Below are 22,001 nucleotides of genomic sequence, written 5' to 3'. Positions count from 1 at the left end.
ATCCTCTATTAGTGAAGGGTTACTTATTCGAGGTAGTGCAATACATGATAACCCGTTGTGAGGGATGAGCACAATATGAGATACAGATAAAATTATGCCTTTCACACTACGATCGTAGTTTTTCTTTAAGAGTTGTCTATGGTTATATAGATATACAGTAGTAACGTATTTATGTATTCATAACCGAGGGAAAGACACGCACAAAGTCGAAAGCTTCTGTAAATACAATATTTTATTTTATTTAATTTTATCAAAAGAAGCGAGCACAGCGAGCAGGGGGGCGAAGTCCCCTAGTTATTATTAATTAAATGTGCCACGAAAACTGCACGGCCCATGAGGAACTATAACGCCAGAAAAGTCCTAATTATTAATGAATTATTTTGGCCTCAGCTGTCTCGAAAATAAACAAATTTATTAGTATTTATGATTTTAACCTACATTGGCATTTTAAATAACAATATTACCGATTCCTTAAAACCGCAGTCCGAAACGTTTTGTCCAGTGCTCGCCATATTTAAAATTCAAAATATCCGGCAAGCAATTATACACGTTATTTGTGTGACCAAGATTCAAGCTCGTGTGACTGCTAAATATGCTGCTGTTTCTTGTACTCTCTCTGTCTCATCTTTAACTCCTTTGACCGTGTGGTTGTCCAGAAGTATAAACAGAAAATTTATTTAGAAAAATATAGGTATATTATGAAAATGAAATATCGCCGTAAAGGACCTATTATTTAAAAATTAATTCACGCAACTAGTGGTCAGGTGCGTGGGTGCATAAGTACACGTGCCTTGAGTGACCTGGGTTCAAGCCCGTGACTGATGAATACGGTGCTGTTTCTTGTATTCTGTGTATCTTATAAACTCCTCTGACATAAACAGAAAATTTATTTATTTATTAAACTTTTTAATATTAAACGCTCTCATCTCTCAGTATTTCTAACCAGTAATGTCTATTGTATTAGAAAACACTACGTACACACTTTCTTGATCTTAAACCCCCATTCCTTTCTACTGAAAGCTGCAACAGAGTTTTTTTCCTCCCCGTTTGGAAGAAATTTAATGCCTTTAGGAAGACCCTAAGGTTTCAGGAAATGCTTGAAATAACTCTGCGAGCCACTCGGAAAAGTGGCTCGCAGAGTTAGTCTGAGTTAGCTCGCAGTCGGAAAAGTGTACAGTGCTTTCTGTGTGTGTGTGTGTGTGTGTGTGTGAGAGAGAGAGAGAGAGAGAGAGAGAGAGAGAGAGAGAGCGCGCGCGCTTTCGGTATTAAAAAGTTTAATGTTATTATCACGTGAATTAAATTTTAAATAAGATCCTTTACGGCGATCTTTCAATTTCATAATCTATCAATACAACATTTGGGAATCCCAGCTTAAAATATGAGTATATTATTCTTTATTTGGTCCATATATAGTATTTATATCATTTATCTTGTGAGAGTCCGCCCACGCCTTTTTGACTTATTGTCATTCAATTAAATCAAAAATTCACTTTGCGGGATGGGGGAGAAAGCAGGTAGTTACATACAAGAGAACATTTTCATAGCGCTTCACAAGCTGAATGGACTGTTGTTCTTGAATATTTGTCTTATTTAATAAAATGTTTATTAGATTAATAATGGCATAAACAGACCCACAGAATCACAGAATCAGATATTACTTTCTGTTCACCATACGACTAAAATGTTTCCTGTGTTTTCCTCTGCTAGTAGCGAAATGGTATAAAGGGGCGTGAGCAAGAAAACATTACTGTTCTTAGTAGGACAGCATACTTGCACTTATCAAGTAACAGTTTCGCTAATTGCCCGCTTTGAACCTCCCCCACTGGAAAGGTACACTAAACAATAGTACGCCCGCTGGTTATTCACCTGGCCTTAAAATCTGTGTGGGTGGCACCTTTTGGACCAAAGCCTGTTCACACAGGTCGATAATGTTTAAATTTCCTACTGTCCAAAAGACTTTGCAGCACTTTAAGAGCAATATAACTTAACCCCTGGCTATTTCCCCAACACCACCTTTGTTTTCTCCCCGTTGCAATTCTTCTAACGTTTCCTCTTTTGGCGATTTCATTACGATTGCAGAGTCTTTTGTTGATGCATAACTTATCCTATACACAAATAGAGATAACTGTTGTGCTGGAATGAAATTATGTGGTTACAATCCTCAATTTTGCACTTACTGCACACACACACACACACACACACACACACACCATTACGTCAGATTTCATCTTCAGGGACGTTAAGACTGAAATTCAGCACTTTGTACAGTTAATAAATTTTATGTATTTTATCTAACATTAGAAGTTTTTTTTTTGTATTGTATTGTATTGCATATTCATGTCGCTAGGTCGCTCCCAGACATACATTTTGTTATGTTGTTATTTGGTTTTAGGAGCATTAGCAACTAAGGCCATATTGCTCGGGGAATATGCAGTGGTCATTCCCTGATCTTACCACACCCTCCGTATTTGGTGGTGACCGGCTCGAACCCCGGTCTAATCAAGAATCCCCAGACATACATCTATCTCCACCTGTGTACTCTGTTGGCAAAAGAAACTCAGTATTCAGACCCAAACAGTGTGTGTGTGTGTGTGTGTTGTGTAGTGTAATGTGAAGTCAGGTCACTTTTCCACCGGGGGGGGGCGGCCACCAAGTGGGTAAATGCAACCCGGGGCTCATTGCTGGCATATAAAGCCAGACCTGGGCCTAATAAATCTGTCAGTGCAATCCAGCACTATAATCCCGCACCCACCAGTAGTAATGCAAGGCTGGTAAGTGCCAGCAGTCCTGCTCCCGGGCTGCCCAGACCTGGGAGCCAGCAAAAAAATAATAATAAATAATAAATAATTAATTAATATTAAGAAGAAGAAAAAAAAAAATAATAATCCCGCATCAGCAAACTTAGCTAATTCCAGCAAAAAAATAATAAAAATTAAAAAATAAATACATAAATAAATAAATATATATAATAAAATAAATATATAAAATAAAATAAATAAATAATAATAAAATAAAATATCCCACGCAGGGGAATGTAATCCCGCATCAGCAAACTTTGCTAATGCCAGCAAAAAAAAAAAAAAAAAAAAAAAAAAAAAAACGCAGTATAGCTAATCAAACAAACTTTAAACATCAATTATTGACAATGAGTCATAAAAATAGACTTAAATGAATATTAACAGTCAATGAAGACAATCGCCTTCTTCTCAATCTGGCAAACTCCTGTAAAGCCATGAAATTAACTGACTGTAAACAAATATATTCACAACCTCTTTCCAAATTTGGAATTACCTCCCTCAATTTTTGCCTATAATGTATTCCTCATACAAGGAACACTCATACAACACATGGTCCCAAGACTCAATCAAACTGCACCTGCAATATGGCTGATCTGCCAAACTAAATTTAAACAGTTTGAAGTTAAGGGATCCATAACCCTTCAATAAATAGGTTTCCATTTTTAAATAAAACCACTTGTTCAGTTTATTATCAAAATTGAATAAAACATCAGGTAAAAATAATCTAGTTACTTCACCTGTGGTACTTGCCATAAGTCAAGTAATCTCTTAAATATATTACTCGTTTCCTTTTTAATATCTCCAGTACAATTATAAGATAAACCCATAAACGATATTTGTCTACCTTTCCTTACAAAATAACAAAAAAGACCGAAATACAACATACAGATCCAAGGGCAAAGCCCCGGCATTAACCTGCATAGCATTGGTTGATACCGTTTTATAAACTCTTAATATTGTCACTAACATAACTCTTTGAAGGGAAATTAATTTTTGACGAAACTTAACATTTTCTATGCGTTTATACCAGATAGATGTAGCATAAGTAATAATAGGTAAAAATATAGCTTTATAATATACACCGAGAACTCGCTTTCCAAGCCCCCAGTCCGACCTAGTAATACGAATTATAGAGGCAGTAAACTTTTTTACCTTGGAACTTAAGTAATCCAAGTGTGCAAAAAAACTGTAATTTGTCATCTAAAAGTACATCTAAATAGTTCACTCTAGAAACCGAAGGTATCTGTTTATTGTTAATTAGCAATCGCCCCAGTCTGTCATAATTCAACTTCCCCCTTCATTAGCATCACGACTTTTTTTATTTTCAGAAAATTTGAGCTTATGAAAAGCAGCCCACGTTTCAAGGTTATTCACTATAACTTGAAATTATCTTCTAGAACTTGCCTAGATTTTCCAACTGTGCATAACACTAATTCGTCAGCATAAGCCACTTTGTGGCAGTGAGGTGTGTGTGGTTAACCACTAATTAAGAACCAGATTCCAGAACACTGGCCCTAGAACTGATCCTTGTGGGCAACCCCTCTTAATACCCCTGTTAAAAACTGAGTAATTTGCTTTTACCATAATTTTCCTTTCATCAAGATAACTTCTGATCGCTTTGTACAGCAAATCAGGACATCGAAGCTATCTTAATGAGCATAGAATACTCTCGTACCAAACCGTGTCAAAAGCTCCCTCAAAATCGATGAAGAGAGCTAAGGCATACTTCTCAGTAGATTGTTGACCAAAAGTAAGCAAATCATGCATGGCATCATCAGCAGACAGATTTTTCTTAAAACCATATTGATGTTCAAAAAGTACGTTTTATGTTCATTAAATAAAGAATTGAACCTTAACAACAGTAGTCTCTCATACAATTTTCCAAGATTTGCTAAGAGTGAAATCGGCTTATATGTTCCAGAATTGGTTAATGGTTTATCAGGCTTATGTAATAATTTTATAATACCATCTTCCAGTACCAGGGAAATACTCCCTCAAATAGACATTTATTATACATACAAGGCACAAATTTAGGAAATATCTCAACAAACTTCAAAATACAATTATTTTCTACTAAATCTATTCCCGGCATCTTAATATTAATCTTGGTGCAGACAGCTAAAAGCTCACTTCTGAAAACATTAGAAATTTAAATACCCAAATCAGAAAATTTTGAAATGGTTGTATCCTGTCAAAAAAATGTGATTTTATTTCATGTACAGAGCTGACCTACCCTCGCAAGTAGCACAGCGGTTATTATCACTGTCCTACCACACCAAGTGGAAAAGGCCTAAGTTGTAATCCCGTCAATGACGGCAGGAATTTTTATTTTTAACCCCCCCTTCCATAACTTGGCTGAGTTAATCGGTCTCGGGCGAGAGTTGCTCGATTTTTTTCTCCCTCATAACCTTAGTTGCTTTGGTAATTAGCACACATCGCACATAGGAGCTGAACTGGAACAATTTTCGTTACTAAAATATCTGCAATTTCAGGAAGAATATAAAGGAAGCAATAGTTACCTGAATGGTGTTAAATTTAAGGAAATAGAATCTAATAGTTTTAAAGAGTTATCTATAATAAATAAATAACAAATGTCAGCTATTGATAAGATGAAATATTACATAGCAACACATTCTAAACATAAATACTCTGTAGTTTAAAGAGCTAGAGTTTACAGTATCCAAATAAAAACAACTTTACACACATTACCAGAAGAAAAGTAAGCATTTGATTTGGTTAACATAAAGCAAATTTGAGTTTAACATTGTACATGCATTTAGCACATTGCTAAAGAAAGGGGTTGGGTTTTTTTTTTTTTTTTTTTTTTTTTTTTAAGGAGCATTAGCAACTAAGGCCATATTGCTCCGGGATATGCCGTGGTCATTCCCTGACCTTTCCGCATTCTCCGTATTTGGTGGTGACTGGCTCGAATCCCGGTCTAATCAAGAAGTGGGTGCACTGCTGCTCCTTGCCACCTGGCTATGGAGGCACCACTCTAAAGAAAGAAAACCTATGGGAAACGGAGATAATTGTGATTAAAAGGTGTGGTTGGCTAAAGAGAAAGAATAAGTTTAGTAATTTCCCTGTTGTATTTTTCGCCCAACCAAAATAGTGTGAGATCAAGATTGAGCTCACGAATAATTCAACGAATGTTCTATTAGCATTTTAATAAATAAATTTTCTGTTTATACTCCGGGATCCCCACATAAGGTCAGAGGCGTTCACAAGATAGAGATATAATGATATTTCCGTATTTATTAGTGACGTGGGCGTGAACCACCCGCACTCAAAGAGAATATTCTAGTACTCATGTTTGACAACTTGGCTACAGCATTTTTGGAACAAGCGGTTTCTGCCTGGCTTGTTTAGTTGGCAGATGCCAACCAATCTTATTCGAAATGGAAGGTGTATGGCATAATCTTGAAAAGATTTTAGCAAACGTACGCAATGATTTACCTGGATGAATTTAATAATATGGATGAAGTTTAAATTGAAATATATTTTTGACTTGTAGATGGTATAGGAGAACCACATTTTACATTAATCCATTGCAACATCAGATATAAAAACAGCAAGATTCCACTTTGCAACTGCTAAACAGACTTCAGTGCCATAAAGTGCGTGTGTTACTTGCACTTCCGCTCCTGACCACTCGGCTAGGGAGGCCTTTCAAAAAAATAAATAAAATAAAGCATCATAAATGAAGATAAAAAAAAAATAATAAGGTGAGAGTATATATTTGAAGGTGGCAGCATCAGAAAAGTTCAACAGATTTTGTCTGAAAAGTCAGTTTTTCCCCCCAATAAGTTAATTTTTAACTGCATAATATTAACCGAAAACAGCAGTTTAGAATTGAAGAATACGCCTAAATCCTTATGAGAAATCAACAGGCTTATAAATTCACTACGAATAAACGGAAGAATTTGGAATAGAATTCTTTTCCTGGTTATGTTATGACCACGTAGGCAGATTTATCAGGATTAATTTCGAATTCAGATTCCCTGAAATAGTTAATAAGAAGGAAAGATTTATTAATGAACAGATTAATCAAACAAATTTCTTTTGACATTGCCAGATTTTGATGTCCTCGCCAGAATTTAAAATTGCCAGTTTTTAACGTTATGAAGAAGAGAAGGAATTAAGGCCGAAAAACTGAAAGATAACCCGGTACTCTCCCCCGCCCCCTCGAGGTATCTCAAAACAAATGACATGATAACCTTAAACCTTTCCCTGCAGAATGAGAGTACGATTTAAAAATGAAGAAACAAACAATGCTTAAAATATCTCCTGATATGCAGCAGAGGTACGCAAGGTGGTCTAAAAGGGACCGAAGATCTTTCATCCCACTTTGATGTAGCTTGAACTGAATCAAAGGCGCGAGAAATATCTAAGTCTAGCTGACCACTACAAGTGATTGCATGGGAACCTAAAAATATAGTTTTTAGGAGGGGTAAAACATACTTTTAAACATAGTGAATATTAGAGAAGCGAGAGGTCAGAATCTGGAGAGTGAGAGATTGAAGAGGTCTTTGAAATCATTTGAAATAATTTAGGCAAAAGAGGAAAGGATAACAAAAAAAAACCGCCAAATTTTGTGGGCACTAGGATTTAAGATTTTAGACATGGGACAAAGCTGATGATTCAGCTTCTTAGCTCCTTAGGGGAAACATTGTTCATTCAGACAGCAATTATAGACAGAGGTTAAAAAAAAAAGACAGAGGAAAGAGAATCAAATAAGAAGTGACAAATTTTATCAAAAACACTTCGGAATATTGTCTGGACCGGGCGAATTATAACAATGGGGGGGGGTTCAATTCACTTTTAAATATGTCGAGACTGCAATCGAAACTAAACAGAGGGAAACTGATGACCAGATTGTTGGCCATACGGATTCTTTACTTGGAGGATTACCACCTTTAAAACAACAAATACAATGTGCATTAAGAATATCTGAGAGCCATATTAATCTTAAACAACTCAGCTCCAGCAGAACACTATGCTGAAAGTTAAGTTCAATGAATCCTTCTATTTCTTCCTAAACTATTTTTGTTTTAGCCTTAAGATCATATTAATCTTACTATCGCACCAAAATTTAGAGATAGACAAAATATGAGACATTCGGGATGCCGTACTAATTGCAATTCTAGATTGCCATAAAGTTAGAAGATGCGCTGGTAGATTGATAGAATGTTTAGGAAGCTGATACCAAAGAAGAGAATCAAGCGATAAAGGTCTGCAGAAGTAGTACAAATTTGGTGGGGGGGATTAATCGGGAACGTTTTGAAGGGCCGTTCAGTTTCATGGGAGAATCCCAGTATCATCAGATACAAACGAAGAATCAAAAAAATAATAATAATAAAAAGAACGTTAAAAAAAATAAAAGAAAACTGTTTTTCAGTAAGATAACTGAAATAATTAAGAGCTGAAATATAAAAAAAGGTAAGGTAAGCAGCGGCCATTATCAATCCACTGCAGGATGGAAGCCTCCTTAACGATTCATGTTGAGGGAAATGGACCATAATATGCCACGCTGGTCCAATGCGTGGTAGGCAGATCAACCGTATTTAGCAATCAGGGGCTTGAAGCCAGATTTACTCAAAAGTGCGTGTGTTACTTGCACTTCCGCTCCTGACCACTCGGCTAGGGAGGCCTTTCAAAAAAATAAATAAAATAAAGCATCATAAATTTGATTTGTCTGATAGGAAACTTAAGATTTGCCTAAACCGAGAATGGGAAACTGATCGTTACTTCGTGTGAAGGAACAGGGAGAGTGAAGTCTCCACAAATTATAATATCAATTTTAAGATTAGCTTTCTAATTATCCATACCAAAAACTCAAAAAGAAGTCTTCCGCTGCAGAAGGGAGATCAAAAATTAATAATGTTAAAGAAATATAGGCTAACCCGACATCCAATATCATACCTGATACCGATTAGACGCCGACTGCTAAAATTCAACTTTAAGAATTGTGTAATCTGATTTAACAAACATAGCAATACCACCTAGTCGCATATAAACTTTATACAATAATTGAACTCCACCAAATTGTTTCAAATGAAATTGTAAACATGTCGCTTTTAAATCATAAAAAGCCGATAACGATTTCTGATTATTTAAAATTTATAACTGTGCTGTTAAAGCAATGCATGTTAGTGAAATTACTTAATACCGCAATCAATAACGGAATTTTAAATATTTTAAAATAGATAAAATATATGTATAATAAATATAATAATTTTGCAAAAACAAGCAAAAAAATCTTAAATAAAGAATATAAGCTGTGTCTATAAAGTATAAGAATAATTATTGAAAATCGTAGCAAAAAAACAATTTTTTAACTAAATTAAAACTTTTCTGGCTTTTACTATCGCAAAATTTGTTATCAATTCTTCCCTATCAAGTTCTTTTAAATATCTCGTTAAATCTATAATATTGTTAAACCGTCTAATCTTTCCTGACTCTTGTTGTTCTCAAATGAGTTTTAATAAATTTCAGTTTCGAACAACTTTCCGTGCTAGCCACAGAGACACACAAGGTTAGGAAAATGCGAATAGCAATAAATAGGTTTGGTAAGGAATATGTTAATTGCTGATCACAAATGAATTGGAAAATTTTCGCGGGTTTGGTGCGAAAAGTAAAATAGGCGCCCCAAAAATAATTTTGGATCAAAACGGAGCCCCATGCAATACGGCGCCTGGTACGAAAAATCAAATAGGCAAACCAAAAACAATAAATGCTAAAAGCGACGCCCCCTGCCATACGGCTTTTTGGGGGGGGGGCACTGCTCGTACCACCAACGCTTCGACTCTCTGGTCCTCTTTAATACTATTACTTATTTTTTACGATGTTGGCGGCCGAAAGCCATTGCGCCCCTAGGCCGGTGCCTCTTGGGCCTAAGCCTAGAGCCGGCCATGTGATGATGGAATCTTTAACATGGAACTGGAACTCTCGAGCGTCTGAACTCGAAGGTACCCGTGACAATCAACAACAATGTTAACAGCCAGAGGCGGACTGGCCGAGGAAACCCCGGTGGGCCGGAGGCCCATGTGATTTTGGAAATAAACACTAGTATAAGGACGCTAAAAGTTTTCTCCGTAAGAATATTTGACCCAGTCCTCCTCTGTTAGTAGCACAATGAACTGCCAAACGACATCAAAAGAAAACCGAAGATGTCGATTATGCGGATGCAGAAGTGGGAATGAATGGACACCCACGCTGATTCAGGAACAGAATGCTCCCACCGAAACAAATTCAGACACACAGCAAAACCCTGAATATGAGAATCTATAAGCTGTGCAGTGTAAGCTAGCCTTGTTATTGATGCCGCACACATATTCCATATTCGTATTCGCAGCTGAGTTCTAGAGCACCTGGAACCTCACCTGTAGATCAGAAGGTACTACAAAATATGTAATTATAAATTTTTATCCTCATGATGAAAAGAAACGGCGATGGAAAGAGAGACACTGTGATCATATGTACAAGGAGCCAGGGCCTAAATTCGGCCCTTGCTCCTTATATGATCATACGTGTATATCCAGTGATCCTTGTGTATATATACGAAAGTCGAAGTACAAAAGTAGATGGATTGAGTGACTGGTTGAAGCTCTCGTGACTACAAAATACGATATCCTGCAAACTCCTCTGACCTTATGTGGTTGTCCAGGGGTAAAAATAGAAACTTTATTTATATATTAATTAGATAATACGTCAGTCACAAGGGTTATCATTAATTCTTTAATTTCACATAAGTGGTTCTAAATGAGCTTCCATTTCCTTTAATAATTTTTCCTAATTTAAATAATAATCATAATATAATTTAATAATTTTTCCTCCAATAAATTTTGCATATAATACCATAAATAGCTATCAAATGTACATCTGTTTACTTTTCACATTTTTTAATCGTATAACCCTTTGATTATTCTTTATCAGTTTTTAATTTTTAAAAAATACCGTAAAAGAGATATGTTTCAAGAGATAATTATGGTCCTGGGATAATTCATACGCTGTCATTTTAATGAAGCTGAAATGCTTTAGGATAAAAATCCTACTTGTCAGAGAAAGGAATCAGGTCTTCTTGTTCATTCAGTTTCCAAAAGGAAAACTTTCTCTTAGCGTTTGAACTGCTGTATTCTAACTGACAGAATTTCTTCCGCCTGAAGTGAAAAAACGTGCTAACACGACACGTACATATGATCTTCTATTGCAGCTGGTGACGTCACAGGCACTCCACCGTGAGGGTTGGTTTTGAGGATGAGGAGGAGTGGGGGTAGGGGGTAACGATGAGCCGAATAATGTGAACTGGTTCTGACATATTTATGCGGTCAAAGATTGCAGCAGCTTTCGATGGGGGCATGGAGAAGGTGCAACATCAGTCAGCAGTGTGCTCTTTGCAGGCGCGTGCAGATAGGTGGGCAGAAAAAGCCCTCTTCCCATGCTCCCGGCTACAGTTAGTATCGTTACCAAGATTGTTAACATCTCTCCCAGATAATGGCATAGTTGTCACTCGTCTCGCGGGGGATGTTCCGCTTGACGAGTTGCGGATGTCCCGTTCCCACGGAGACGTACATTCTGCACTCTGCCCCCAGCAGATTACCGCAGGCCGCGGCTTGCACTCAGGTTGAATTACTGCAAAAGGCTTGGTGTTTTTACATGGATGGTTCAACCGTAGCGAAGACGATCTCGCATCTGGCCAATTACGTAATTCGCTACAGTACAGGTAGCTACAGGGCCACGACTAATAGGCTGACCAAGTTTCTGGCTGGTCCAGAAAGTCTCGGCTTCAATGGACTTGTCGCCTGGCTGGCCGTCTTGCTCCGTGCAACAAGGAGCGACACCGGTGAATAACGATGACGGCCATTCAACCGCTTATCAAAGAGAGAGAAGGAGAAACAAAAAAAAAAAAAGAGTAAAAATATGAGGGAAAAATATATTTCAAGGAAGTCTTTCCCCATTTACCTTTAACAGCACGTTAGAAATGGAAATGCTAATCATTATTTTTAATTACTGTGGAAGGTGGCAAAAGGGGAAAAAAAGAAAACAGGCCAGTATTTTGAATTAATCGCCCAGTTAACTTCGCTCGTGTTCTTTGTACTGTACAATATACTCGATAATTAAACACGCTCTCTGCTTATGCATACAACGCTTCAGAGATCCAACAAAAAAGAAAAGTATTTCGAAATACTCGCTTTGCTGATCAGCTTTCACAGTAATATATTCAGGCCTCTACAAAATAAATCCGTTCACACAGTGTGACTACATAAGGATGAATGTATGGAAAGTGAATTCCTGTCTTGTAAATTGTTTAAGGTTTCCCATGCGTACTTAATTTTTTTTCTCTTTATTTATATTCATTAGGTCTGATCGGAGTTTGTGGAACGAACTGGGTTGGCCTAACAAATACTCAATAGGTGCAGTTGTACACATCCCATGCCAACAGGCGATTAGTTTCGATTATGTTTTCGTCACACTTGCAGATAACGCTTTACTGTTGAAAGTCAAATGAATATACAATATTTAAGTGCATTTAATGGCCTAATTCTGGAATTTGCAGCGAAAAGAGTCAAGTAATACGATAAAACTCTTCATATTTACATTTGATAGTCATCATCATCATGAACTTGGTCCAGCTTAGGTCTTTTAAGACTTGTTCCGTTGTAGCTCTTGGAGCAATGACGAATAAATGGGAAACGCGGCTTACAGAACAAAACCATATTTGTTATATTTAAACAAACTTATTTCCAGATAATTTATAAATCTACATATGTAATAACACAATTACTTGACATGGCCACCACCCATATTTTATAAATGGATTGGAAAGAGTGAAGTATTCTTGTATTTTTGCAATACTTACTATCGGCCGAGTTATTTTTTATTTATTTATTTTTTATTATTATTTTTTTCACACTAGGAATAAACAGCACCTCACTAGTGATAAATAAGTGTATTTATTTTGTGATGTTTTGTCCCCCGTTGTTATTGTTAAGAGCGTTTCTGGTGCAAAGGCTATATTGCACCTGTCAAAGTGATCGTGGCTAAACACTGTCTTCAGCTTAATATCCGTTACAGTAATATTTTTAGCGAGTGTCTAATAACTCGATGATTTAAACCACGAGCTGATGAAAATTTATTTAAAAAGAAAAGTGTAAAAAGTTTAAAACCAATTCTAAAAAAGTACTTCTGAAATTCTTGTTAGGCTCCTCTCCTTCTCTAGGAGGACGCAACAAAAGAGTATGCTGCTATAGGCCTGGGAGCCCGTTTGTTTTTGAATGATAATAAGTCGTGTGCAGCTGGTCTCAGTTAAGGAGCCTATTGTTAAACGAACAGTAGCACACCTCTGGAAGCATCAAGTTGTGAAGGGAATGGGAAATATAATTCGGGAATGTAATTCTTCTCAAACTATGAGAAGCGTGAATTGACTCATTTCTTTTTAAGGAGCGTGAATAAAAACCGAAAAGGTTTAACTTTTTCTTAATTAACTGTAAAATATCGGGAACCTTTTAAATGAAATACTCTATAGTCTATACCAGGGGTGGCCAACAAGTCGATCGCGGCTTTAATTTCGGTCGATCACGACAAATTTTGAACATATACAAAAAAACAGATTAGTCAAAATCTATATGTTATTATTATTATGCACCCCACTGCATACGCTTATTACAAATCCGTTGAACCACGTGACTACTCTTGTCGCTGCGCAGCAGCTAGGCTTGTCGAGTGCACAGAGTACTTATTACTCCGTGGTCTAGTGAAAATTCATGCAGTTATGTTGTGGAGAGCATAGTGTACGTGTCGAATTCTTATTTTTCAGTTTACTTAATATTAATAACTGGACAGTACTTATATGTTTATTTAATATCCCTTGATTTAAAATTAATACTACGAAATAGAGTAAAACGTATCGTTTTCATCAAGAGTGGGAACTAGAATACTTTTTTGTAATGATAAAAGAAAAATGCTGTTTGATTTGCAATGCTTCCGTGGCTTGACTCAAAAAAGGAAATTTAGAAAGGCATTTCAACGCACTCCATGTTGGGTCCCCTTACCGCTTTCAATATTTATTAACGATATTAATATCTTTATGGTAAATACCAATCGGATTTTCCGCCTAATAGTGACCTTAGAAAAAATAAATTAAAAGAACTTAAATCCAGATTATTCCCGCAACAAAATTTCTTCATGACACCTAATTTACAATCTAAAGCAGTAACTGTAGCATCATTTAAAGTGAGTCATCTCCTTGCAAACTATTTTCTGATGGTCAATTCATCAAACACGCATTTTCAGAAATAACAGATTCTCTTTTTTAAAATTTTAAGAACAAAAATGAAATTAAAAGTGCTCTTCAAGATCCGCAATTATCTCGAAATACTGTGATGCGAAGCATCGAAAAAATGAGTGAAAATGTATGTGAGCAAACAATTGCGTGCTTATATTGCTAGTGGTGTGTCCTTTTCTTTACAGCTCGATTTTATTCGAATGGTTTTCGATGATTCTGCCACTAGAGAAGAACTGCTGGGTATGGTTTCGTTAAAAATAAAAACTAGAGGTCTTGATATATTTAACACATTCAAAAATTTTATTGAAAAAATTAAATGACCACTATTTAAGCTTGTATCAATAATAACAGATGGAGCCAAAGCAATGACAAGGCATCTTAACGGATTCATCGCATTGTGCCAAAAGGATGGTGAATTCCTAGATTTTTTAAGTTACCACTGTATCATCCACCAATAAGTGTTAGAAAACAAAATATTAAATTCTAAGTGTTATGGATATAGCTTTCAAAGCGCCTCCGTAGCCAGGTGGGAAGGAGCAACAGTGCGTAGCACACGCTTCTTGATTAGACCGGGGTTCGAGCCCGTCACCACCAAATATGGAGGATATTCCGGGAGCAATACGGCCTTAGTTGCTAATGCTCCTAAAAACCAAACAACAACATAGCTTTCAAAATCGTGAATTCCATCAGAGGACAATCTCTTGAAAGGAGCCTTTTCAAAATCAACTTAATGAAAATTAACCGGATCTGATATTGCACACAAATGTGAGGTGGTTGAGTCGGAGTAAGTTTCTACAGAGATTTCGAAATTTGTCGAATGAAATTTACAAAAAAATTGTTAATTAAAGGGGAGATGATTATCAGCAGCTACAAGATACAGAGTGGTTGTGTGGGCTGGCTTTTTTGGCAGATTTTACCAGTAAATTAAGTGATCTGAATTTAGAATTACAAAGAAAAAACAAAAATGTGGGTGGCATGATTAGTAATATTTCTGCATATAAATATCAATTTTTGGCAATGGCTAAGGATCTCAAAGGGAAAAAAAAATCATTTTGCAAATATGCGAGTTCATTTGCAAAAATATCCTGTTTTTGAATTTAATAGTAAGAAATATGTTTCTGAAATTGAGGAAGTTGTGGATGACTTGGAAATAACTGGAAGACATTGTTCAATGTATTTCTTATCCATTTAATGTCGACTTAGATACGAAACAAATTGAAGAAAAAATCGCTGAGATTTTTTACATGGAGAAAATATTACTTGAAAATGAAATTATTACATTGCGAAACGATATCTTCCTAAAAGCAAGATCATCAGAAAAAGACTTGGAAATATGTTTGCCGAGAAAAGTACCCAAATGTAAAAAAATGCAGTGAACTTTTAAATTCCTGTTTTGGTTCCACATATCTATGTGAATTGGCCTTTTCGTATTTGGAAAAAAAAAAAAAAAAAAGAAGACGGAGAATCGCTCTATTCTTACGGACTTGCATACAGAAGGTTCTTTACGGTTCGCCTTATCACAGTATATTCCCGATTTTGAAAGCTTAGCAGATGACATGAAGACACAAACTTCGTATAAATTAAAAATTTAAATACGTATGAATTTAAAATAAGAATTCTGAATTTTATTTAAATTTAAAGACAACGTTTTTCAATATGTATTGATTAACTTTTGAACCATGTGCAATGAAATTCTTGAGATGGTAGATCCCGGCACATTTTGAAGAAAAAAAGTAGATCGCGTCACAAATTAAGTTGGCCACCCCTGGTCTATACTATAAAGTGGAATTAAAACTTTAAAAAACCTGATCTTTTTAAGAAAAAAATTTCATTTAAAAGTGATTATTTCTTGACAGAAATTATCAACTATCACTAAACGGAATGTTTTGTTACGGTCTCAACCTCACGAAAAATATTACAAAATACTATACTACTTGGTACCTTGCGTGGGTTTAAGGTTGAGAAAACAGAAGACACTTGTTGACATTAGACTTGAATGTCTGTAGATTGTAATCTTCAGGATATATATACGAAGAAGGCCATTCGAGAAAACAGAATAAATGTGAAAAAAGAAAGGTTAATTCCGTGAGTTTGAAGTTGGACAATAAATGTATGCTGACCGGTTGCGGCAAGTGTTCAGACTGGTTCTGACTGAGCGGGGGAATTACGGATGCCAATTCAGAAGAACAGTACCACGAAAGTATCTATAGAAAAGTAATGCAGCGGGGAAGAGAGAGAGAGAGAGAGAGAGAGAGAGAGAGAGATGAGTCATTAATGAGCCCCGGATATGGAAACAATATTCCATTGCGAGGCGGATTTGAGATTTATAAAGAGTGAATATATACATACGAAGAAAGCCATTCGAGAAAATAGAATAAATGTGAAAAAAGAAAGGTTAATTCCGTGAGTTTGAAGTTGGACAGTAAATGGATGCTGACCGGTTGCAGCAAGTGTTCTGACTGGTTTTGAAGGAAGCGGAGAAATTACGGATGCCAATTCAGAAGAACAGTACCATGAAAGTATCTATAAAAAAGTAATGCAGCGAAAACAGAACGTGTGTGTGTGTGTGTGTGTGTGTGTGTGTGTGTGTGTGTGTGTGTGTGTGTGTGTGTGTGTGTGTGTGTGTGTGTGTGAGAGAGAGAGAGAGAGAAGTCATTAATTAACCTGACTATCATGTTTTGAAATGTTTAGAAAACTGAGAGAATTTTTGGGTGCACCACCCCGGATATGGGAACAATATTCCATAGCGAGGCGGATTGGAGATTTATAAAGAGTGGGTAGTTGTCTAGAAAAAAAGTAACGCTAGGGGCAAAAAAAAAAATCCAGTTTTTGGGATGCAGAGAAAGCAATATTTATGATGTGCTTATTCCAAAAGAAAATAGAAATTACGGTAATTCCTTGTGGAGAAATGTTATCTTGTCTAGAAATCTGAGTATAACTGAAGATGAGGAAAGGAGCATCAGACTTTTTTGTGAGAAAAAAGATAGATGAGACTGAGTTTAAAAGGAATAAAGTTAACTGTGTTCTTTTCCCCACTAAAGAATTACCTGGCATTTAAGTAATTGGTGGTGGATATTCGAGAAGACAAAACTCTTTGTGTAAGGCAGCGATTTCCAAACTGGGAGGCGCGGACTAGTGCAAAAGGAGGCACGAAAAGTTTAACAGAAATGTAATTTTCATAACATAACATATATAAATAAAAAATATATATACATATAAATAAACTTTCATAACATAACATTAAATTTGATAACCTATTTTTTAAAGCATTTACCGCCACCTCTAACTTCGATATAAACATGAGATAACATTTATTTGGAAAAAAATATATTTTGCTGAAATGGATTGATGAATTATGATTGATATGAGGTAATGTAATATATATAATTTAGTGCGTACTATGTATGACATATATAGGTAGATTGCATAGTATAGCATTAGCTGCATGGTTGAAAATATGGTTTCAGTGGTGTGCGATTGTGTTTTTTATTGTTTCTGGCGTGATTACTTACTGATAATAATCGTTAGTAATTTAGAAGTTCTATTTTTTAAGAATATAAATTTAATCCTAATATTTTTAGTTGAGTTTAATAAACAAAAGTAAACGTTCAAAAAAATAAGTTTCTGTTCCATCAATGCATTGCTAGCGTCGTACCAAGTTTCTTACAGAATCGCGAAATGTAAAAACCCACACACACACACACACACACACACACACACACACACACACACACACACACACACAACACACACACACACACAATAGGAGAAACTCTAGTTTTGCCAGCAGCTATTACAATGGTTAAAATAATGTTCGGCGAATCATATGCGAAACAGTTGCGACAAATACCGCTTTCTGATAATACAGTTGGCAGAAGAATCGATGATATATCTGAAGATCTTTGCGATCAGTTAGTTTCTCGACTGTGTACTTCGAAATTCGCCATACAAGTAGATGAGGCAACTGATGTAGCTAAAGATGCTCATTTAATTGCATATGTTCGATATGTTGCAGAAACTAATATAATGGAAGATATATTATTTTGAAACCCCATGCCTGGAAAGGCCACATCCAATGAAAATTTTAATATAATTGACACTTTTTTTGATGAGAACGACATAAAGTGGAATAACTGCATTGGATTCTGTAGTGACGGAGCACAGTCAATGTCAGGACACAAGGCAGGTCTTCAAGCATTAGTTAAAAAGAAAGCACCCGAAGTTATCTGGACACACTGCATGCTTCACAGAGCAGCTCTTGTGTCAAAAAATATGAGCGAGGAACTTAACATTTTTACAAAAGTTACGAAAGTTATAAACTACATAAAAAACAGTCCTTTAAAAGTTAGGTTGTTTTGCAAAGCTGTGTGAAGGTATGGAAGCTAATTATACCTCATTTCTATACTATTGTGAAGTGCGCTGGCTATCTCGTACAAAAGTGATTCAAAGGGTGTTTGAACTCAAAGAAGAGATTGCAATTTTTTCTTGATGAAAATCATAATGAAGAAGCAAATTTATTTAGGAATGATAACTTTATTGTTAAACTTGCCTATTTGGTTGAAATTTTTGGAAAATTGAGTGTTTTGAATAAATCAATGCAAGGACCACAAATACATTCACTGATTCAAAAAGACAAAGTGAAAGCATTTATAAAAAAAATTGGAGCTATGGAAATCAAATTTACAATAAACTAACATGTTTCGACTTTTAAATGATTTCTGCGCCAGAGTTAATATTGAAGCAAACAAAAATCTATTTATGAACACTTGGATGGTTTGCTAATGCACTTTTCACATTATTTCGAAGATCTTGATTTTACAAAGTTCGCGTGGATACAGAATCCATTTGTCGATGAACAAGATGATGAATTTGGATTGACAACTATTGAAAAGGAAAAATTGATAGAATTATCATGCGATACTTCATTGAAACAAAAATTTCAGAGTGAAACCCCAGTTCAATTTTGGTTGAATCGAAGTGAAGAATATAATACTTTGTTAAGCAAAGCAATGAAAGTACTGCTGCCATTCGTTACATATTTATGCGAAACGGGATTTTTTGCATTAGCTGCAATGAAATCCAAATATCGAGCCCGTTTAGTAGTAGAAAAAGAGCTACGAGTAGCACTCTCCTCAATGACACCTAGATTTGATAAACTTTGTGCTGATAAACAAGCACATCCATCGCATTAAAAACAAATTAATTTAAAAATGAATATATATATATAGTAAAACCTTGTTATTATTCTGTCAATTACGTTTTTTTCTTTTTTCGTATTAAAGCATTTTTAAATGGTAAAAATGTGTCTGTATTATTTTATGAAATAAAGGAGGGGAGGCGCCAAGATTAGATTTTTTTTTAAAGGGGGGCGTAGTAACATAAAGTTTGGAAACCACTGGTGTAGGGCAAGGTTTCTCAAACTAGATGTGGAATGCAATGTGCTATCATCTGCAAAACTATGGATAGGATTTCCAGACAGTGGAAGGTCATTAATATACAAAAGAAAAAGACTGGAAGAAACGAACTGAATCTTGGGGAATACCAGCATCAGTGAAAAAGTTAGAAAATAAGAGTGTCATCTACACGCAGCGAGCGGTCACGGAAAGAGAAAACTGAATATCCAATTGCAAAAAAACAGTCAGTGGACAATCCGTAAGATGGAAGCTTGTTTAGAAGACCTTTATGCCAAACACGATCAATATCCTTTGTCAAGAATGACTGTTCCAGCTTCAAACTTTTTCATTGAATTTGTTCGTAGATGAGCAACATATTCAAAAAAAAAAAAAAGATCACAGTGGATCGAAACTAACTGAATCCATGCTCTACTCTTTCCAAAGTGATGGATTTCTCCATCACTTTGGAAAGAGTATAGGTAAATGCAATGGGACGATAACTAGATGGGAGGGATGTCCCCCTTTTTAGAGATTTGCTGGATATGAGCAAATTTCCAAGCATAAGGAAATATACCAGTGGAATAAGAAAGTGTAAAAGGTCGACACAAAACAAAATCACAGGTTTTAAGAACAAATGAAGAAATGTCATCAAGACCAGGAGCTTTCTGCTATCAAGAATGGTCAAAATTCTTCTGACATACTTTTGATGGAAGACCACAGAAAGTTTTTGAGCAGCGTCAGGGTTCTTAGTGGGGCCCAGTTGGGATCAGCATAATGTGCATGACACAATCGGTTAAATCAATGTGGTCCCTTCCTGAATAACATAACCAGTAAATTAAGAGGAGCTATTAGCTTCTTTCCCACTATTATTCCATTCGTTTTTGTTAGTAAAAATAACAATCACAGTGTCGGTATCGACACTGTGATTGTTTTTGCAGCTTTCGTAGCCTGAGGCATCATAATCCCAGATTTCTACGAATTAATAATATTTTATACGGCCGACTCTGTTTTGTAGTAAGTAATATTAGTTTATAGTTAGTTATGGACGAACCTTTCATATCACACCTGTACAAGCTAAATTGGAAGTTTATTTTTGGAAGACTGGAATATTTAATAAAAAGTTCCCTACTGAACTATGAAAAATAGTAAACGCGATGACTTAAAAAATATGTTTAACTTTTTATTTAAGCAGTATTATTCTTGTGAATATAATAATTGTATTTATTACTTATTTTTATGCTTTCAGGAATGGATATCTTCACTTTCGAACCTCACAAATTTGTTATGGATTACCACGGGATTGGATTCCGGGAATGTGCTTCAGAAGTTGCCCGTTATCTAGTAACAATAGAAGGAATGGACCTTCAAGAGCCATTAAGAATGCGCCTTATGAGTCACCTTCAGTGCTATGCAGCTCAGCGGGAACTAGCGATCAAATCTGCGGCTTCTCACAACCCATGGAATCCATCATCAATGTTCGGTCCCATACCTCCCACCTCAACAGCCCATTATCCCTCAGTTGCAGCTCCAGTTGGTGGTCCCGCAATCAGTTCAGAAGGTCCCTCCCCCATTCCAACAACTGTCACTTATACCTACACAGAGCCACGCATCGGACCGGGAGTTTCAGCTGATTGTAATCTATCGTCCGGTTCCCACGCCTCAGTAGTGTCGCGCGCCAATGTGACACCCACCACAGTGACACCTATAGGCAGTAACGGCGACAGCGGTACAAATATGACACACTCGTTGAGCCAAATGGCTGGAAGCCACTACATGGGACATCAAAACTTCTCCAACTATAACACATCGAACCCTGCCCAGCCTTCCCCCGTGAGACCTTACAGACCTTGGGGAGCAGAATTAGCTTACTGACTGTTCTGTTCTCGAACTGTGCTTTTTTCATAGGACGACGGTATCTGCTGTGTTCCACAGCAGGAGTTCCCCGATTGTAAGATGACAGCGACACCTGGTGTGCTGTGAATAGTTTACAATGATCTCTATATACTGTGTACATAGAGAATTATTTATCATATACATGTACATACAGGATTTTTAATGCCACTAGGCTGTTGATCTCACTGAAGCAGGTGCTTTTTTTCGCATCTACTCAACTCTCTTTGTAGATACTTTTTTTTGATTATTAAAATAAATCTAGTCTGATTTTGAGAATACGTAGTGTAGAGTGTAAATGCTTTTACAACAATTTATTTTAAGGATAAACAAAAGTGAATTATGATTTAATTGTTCACTAAATAAACTACCAATAAAGTTAAGTACAGTAGTTCTTTCTTCTTTATAAAGTACATTTCGTCAATCTGCACTGACTGCCAACAAAATGGTTTTCAGTATAATTCTACAAAGGGTACTAGGAAAGTTTTGCAATACAGCTTTGTTTATTTAATTTTTTCAAAGTAATTTCCTCTACATTCAATACACCTCTCCATCCTCCGAAACCAGTCTTTAAACCAGTTCTGCCAAGTTTCACTAGGGAGTAAAGCACACTCGTTGTCCCAAGCCCGTAGAAGG

General features: G+C 36.1%; 1 protein-coding gene across 1 annotated transcript in view; it reads left to right on the top strand.

The window, feature by feature from the left end:
- Nucleotides 1–21,644, top strand: part of Hey (Hairy/E(spl)-related with YRPW motif) — a 51,417-nt gene extending 29,773 nt beyond the window's left edge. The window contains exon 5 of the mRNA XM_090373319.1: nucleotides 20,722–21,644. Within this exon, the coding sequence (XP_090229445.1) occupies nucleotides 20,722–21,347 (626 nt within the window). The 3' untranslated portion in view covers nucleotides 21,348–21,644. The remainder of the gene's footprint in view (nucleotides 1–20,721) is intronic.
- Nucleotides 21,645–22,001: the final 357 nt, after the last annotated feature.

This window comes from Mastigoproctus giganteus, chromosome 5 (assembly GCF_048544385.1).
Source record: "Mastigoproctus giganteus isolate SK-2022 chromosome 5, ASM4854438v1, whole genome shotgun sequence".
Classification (NCBI taxonomy): domain Eukaryota; kingdom Metazoa; phylum Arthropoda; class Arachnida; order Uropygi; family Thelyphonidae; genus Mastigoproctus; species Mastigoproctus giganteus.
The sequence above is the reverse complement of the archived record's forward strand: the minus strand, read 5'-3'. Positions and strand labels throughout refer to the sequence as shown.